Genomic DNA, 5,000 nt, shown 5'->3' on the forward strand with positions numbered 1-5,000 from the left:
TTTTTCCTCCTCCTCCTTCCATTTTTTCTTTCTCCCCTCCTCCTTCCATTTTCTCTTTCTCCCCTCCTCCTTCCCCTTTATTTCTTCTTCTCCTTTTCCCCCTCCTGCTCCTCCTCCTTCCCTCTTTTCTTCTTCTCCTTTTTACTTCCTCTCCTCCTTTTTTGTGTGTAACGCGACCCCTCTCTCCCAGCAGTACGGCGGGTACAGGTGCGTGACCATGGGCGTCTGCGTCAAGAAGCTGCACGGAATTCTCCTGCACAAGTCGGGCGACGGGATGGACGAGTGCGTGGACCAGGGCGAGTGCCCGGCGAAGTACTACAAGACGGAGGAGGACTACCTCGGGGTCAAGCATCCCACGTGCAAGAAATGCGAAGGTCGGGAGTCGGGGGCGGGGAGGAGGAGGAGGGGGAGGAGGGAGGAGGGGAAGGGGAGGAAGAGGAGGGGGAGGAGGAGGGAGGGAGGGGGAGGAGGGAAGGGAGGGGGACGTCTTCGGGAGGGGTGTTTTGTGATGAGAGGCCTTTTGCGTTTTTTTGTTGTTGTTGTTGTTGTTTTTATGGTTTATTTATTTATTTGTGTATTTATTTTTGTTTAGGTATTTGTTCATGTATTTGTGTTTTCATGCATTTGTTCATTAATTTATGTATTCATGTTTTGTCCATTTATTATTGTTTTTGTGTATTTGTTTATGTATGTATTTATTTATTTATTTTTGTGTGTATTTATTTTACCGAAGTTAAATGAAAGAGTTGACGAGGGCACGATTAGTGAAATATTATAAAGATCTGAAATGGGATGAAAATTCAACGAACAGGAAATGAAATGAATGTGAATATTATAGGAATATTTTAAAACACGAAATAAATCCGATAACATGCCATTACAAAGTGTCCGTAAGTTGACGCAAATACAAAAATATGTATTGTGTTTATCTTGTTGCAGCGCCTGGAGAGAACTGTGCCAAGAAGTGCTCGGAACTCCTCGTGAACACCATAGCCAAGGCCCAACAGCTGATGGGATGCACGAAGATCGAGGGTCGTCTCATCATCAGGTAAGTCGAAGAGCATTCTGGTTTTAGTTTAGTTTAGTCCTTTATTTACCACCCTGGCTAACTGCACAGGCGTGGGCAAGCTGTGGTACATTTGATGCATGGTCTAAGCATTATATAATAGTATTACAGTGTAAATCTAGATCATAAGATTATTACGATCTAAAATATATCATTTAAAAGAAAAGAACAATCAGTAATTTTTCTACTGGTTGTAACGAAAAGTGGATGTTGCCCCGTAGAGTTTTGGTGGTCTTTGTGGGAAGAATTTCGACTATTTGTTTTCAGTGTTTTTCTTTCTTTCTTTCTTTTTGTTAGTATTTCGTTATGTTTTATTGTTTCCTCTTTCCTTATCCAAAGATGTGAATATATGATAAAGTATAGGCAAATATCTATCTCTTTTTATAGCTATTTTTTCTATTTTCCTCTTTCTTTTCCGTCCACCTTTCGCTTCACTCTGTCTCTCTCCCCTGTGTCCTTTCCTCCCTCCCTCCCTTTCCCCTCCCTCATACACTCACCTACCTCTACCCCTCCCTGCCTCCCTCACTCCCTCCCTCCCTCCCTCCCTCCCTCCCTCCCTCCCTCCCTCCCTCCCTCCCTCCTCCTCCCTCCCTTCCTCCTCCCTCCCTTCCTCCCTCCCTCCCTTTCTCCCTCCCTCCCTCCCTCCCTCCCTCCCTCCCTCCCTCAATCTTCGCCCTTACAAACAAACCCCTTCCCTTCCTTCCCTTCCTCCCTCTCTCTCACGCCCTCCCTTTCTTCCTCCCCTTCCCTCCCTCCCTCCCCTCCCCTCCTCACCCACCTCCATCCCTCCTCCACTCTCTCACCCAAATCACGCCCTCCCTCTCTCCCTCCCTCCCCATCCATCCACTTCACCTCTCCCCTACTCCACCTCCCTTCCTCACGCCCTCCCTCCCTCCCTCTCTCCCTCCCTCCCTCACCCATCTCCCTCCCTCCCTCCCTCCCTCCCCCTCCCCTCCTCCTCCCTCCCTCCCTCCCTCCCTCTCCTCCCTCTCTCCCTCCCCCCCTCCCTGCCCTCCCTCCCCCCCATCCACTTCACCCCCTTCTACCCCACCTCCCTACCTCACGCCCTCACCCATCTCCCCGCCCACAGCATCACGGGCGGCAAAGCCATCGCCAAGGAGCTGAACGCCAGCCTCGGGAAGATCGAGGTGGTGACCGACTACATCCGGGTCTTCAGCTCGAACGCCCTCCGCTCGCTGAACTTCCTGAAGAGTTTGCGGGTCATCGGGGGCGCCAGCCTCTACAACGACAAGTGAGGGTTTCGGTTTTTGTTCACATGTATATATATATATATATATATATATATATATATATATATATATATATATATATATATATAGAGAGAGAGAGAGAGAGAGAGAGAGAGAGAGAGAGAGAGAGAGAGAGAGAGAGAGAGAGAGAGAGAGAGAGAGAAAGAGATAGATAGATAGATAGATAGATAGATAGATAGATAGATAGATAGATAGATATAGAATAGATATAGATATGCATGAATGTATCTATATAGTTTTCACGATTATCATTCTCCGATTTCACTGTAATATTTATGTTCTCTCCTGCGCTTAGACCGAAGGACACACGAGACTGATAATAACGATAAACATTTCGCCTGCAAATGTTGCTGATATTACGACCTTCCCGCATTTACACTGACGACCATTTTCTGCCTCTCCAAATCTCAATAGGTACGCCCTGTATGTCCATGGGAACGATAATCTGGAGGAAATATGGTCTTGGGACGACCACAAGAACTTCACCATTACAGAGGTGAGTCAGAAAGATGAACTGTTTTGCGTGCGATTTGTTTTGGGTTATCATCCTGCGTGCGTTTGTTTTGGGTTATCTTCTTGCGTGCGTTTGTTTTGGGTTATTTTTTGCGTGCGTTTGTTTTGGGTTATCTTCTTGCGTGCGTTTGTGTGGCTTATCTTTTGCGTTCATTCGTTCATTTATCCGTCAGTTACCAGGATAACTCATAGGTTTCTAAGATTTTTTTTTACGAGGTGTGTCTTAGCCTAACTTAGATGCCATTATTTTTTAATGATTATATCTGGTAATCCTATATACAGGGGTAACTATTATTATCATCATTACCTTTGTCACCTCAAGGAGGTTATGTACACCAGTGTACTTGAGAAAGAGATTATTTTGATGTAATTCTTCAAGGGTGAATAATTTAATTGCACCAATGCCTTGGCGGAGGTATGCGCTGCCTGTGTGCTTCTAGGTACTTACCTTTGCGTTCATTTAGTTATCTTTGAGCGTTCATTTTGCGTGGATTCTGATAACGTACTGTAATTTATGCTCTCGACATCACATTTGTATTCATCACATTTGGATGTGATGAATAGAAATATGAAAATGATACGATATTAAAAAGAAAGAAAAAATCATGCCATTGCTGATAATGATAATAATAGTTAATGATAATGATAATGATGAAAATAATAATGATGTAGTGATTGTGATGATGGTAATAATTATTTAAGTATTAATGATGATAATATTAATAGTAGTAATGATGAAGATGACAATACCAATGATGATAATGACGGTAGTGATAATAATGATACTCGTATTACTACTAATAATGATAAAAATGATAGTAATGATAATGATAATAATAATAATGAAAATGATAATAACAATAACATTAACTATAATGATGATCATGATAATGACAATAATAACACTAGCAATGATGATAAGAGTAATAATAACTTCAATAACAAAGCCAACGATCAGACAACAATGGCATTAGTAATAGAATAATGACAGAATTTCCTCCTCTCACTCTTCTCTTCCCGTTCGCCCACCTCGCCTCTCTTCTCCCTCTGTCCCTCTTCCCCTCTCCCTCCCTCCCACTCTCTGTCTCGCCCTTCCCTTCTCCCTCTCCCTTTCCTCCTCCTTTTCCCCTTCCCGTATCCCCTTCTTCCCTCCTCCCCCTCTATTCCCCTCTATCCCTCCTCCTCCTCCTCCTTCCCTTTTCCCTCCCCTCCTCCTTCCCTTTTCCTCCTCCCCCTCCTCAACCTCCTCCTCCCCCTACTCCTTCCCCCTCCCTCAACTTCCCCCTCCATCTTCCCCCCTCTATCCCTCCTCCTTCCCTCTTCTCCTTCCCTCTTCCCTCCCCCTGCCCCCCTCCTCCTCCCTTCCCCCTCCCCCTCCCCCTTTCCCCTCCTCCCTCCCTCCCCTTCCCTCTTCCACCCTCCCCCTTCCCCTCCCCCTTCCCCTTTTCCTCCTCCCTCCCCCCTCCTCCCTTTCCCCCTCCTCCCCCTCCTCCCTACCCCTCCACCCTTCCCTCCCCCCCTCCCACAGAAAAAGGCCTCGGTCCTCTTCCACTCGAACCCGAAGCTGTGTTACAAGAAGATCAAGGAGCTGCTCGAGCGAACCGGCCGCGTTGAGATGACGGCGGACTGCAACATGAACCTGACCAACGGGAACAAGGCAGCGTGTGAGGGACGCGTTGGTGTTGAGGGGATGGGTTAGGGAAGTGGGAATGGGTTGAGAGAGTGGGGAATAGACTGTTTTTGTGGTGTTGGATGGTTATTTTTGTTTTGAGATATTGGGGAAGAGAGAGAGTGAGTGAGGGTTGAGAGAGTGGGGAATAGACTGTTTTCTTGTGGTGTTGGATGCTTATTCTTGTTTTGAGATATTGGGGAAGAGAGAGAGAGTGAGTGAGTGTTGAGAGAGTGAATGTGTGTGTGTGTGAGTGAGTGGAGTGAGTGAGTGTGTGTGTGTGTGTGTGTGTGTGAGTGAGTGAGTGTGTGTGTGAGTGTGTGAGTGAGTGAGTGTGTGTGTGTGGGGGGGGGGGGGGTGTTGAATGCTTATTCTTGTTTTGAAATATTGGGAAAGATTTAGTTTATTCTCTTTTTTCTTTTTTTGTGGTGTTGGATACTTATTCTTGTTTTGAAATAATGTAAAATTATTGTTTTTTGTG

At 45.7% G+C, this 5,000-nt stretch overlaps 1 protein-coding gene across 1 annotated transcript in view; it reads left to right on the forward strand.

Moving 5' to 3' along the window:
- Positions 1-193: 193 nt before the first annotated feature.
- The window catches only part of LOC113810664 (insulin-like growth factor 1 receptor), a gene marked incomplete at its 5' end in the record, with an annotated part of 35,423 nt that continues 30,616 nt past the window's right edge, over positions 194-5,000 (forward strand). The window contains 5 exon segments of the mRNA XM_070136331.1: positions 194-374; positions 940-1,048; positions 2,157-2,318; positions 2,752-2,833; positions 4,379-4,514. Coding sequence (XP_069992432.1) covers positions 194-374; positions 940-1,048; positions 2,157-2,318; positions 2,752-2,833; positions 4,379-4,514 — 670 coding nt within the window.

The sequence above is a fragment of the Penaeus vannamei genome, chromosome 22, assembly GCF_042767895.1.
Source record: "Penaeus vannamei isolate JL-2024 chromosome 22, ASM4276789v1, whole genome shotgun sequence".
Classification (NCBI taxonomy): domain Eukaryota; kingdom Metazoa; phylum Arthropoda; class Malacostraca; order Decapoda; family Penaeidae; genus Penaeus; species Penaeus vannamei.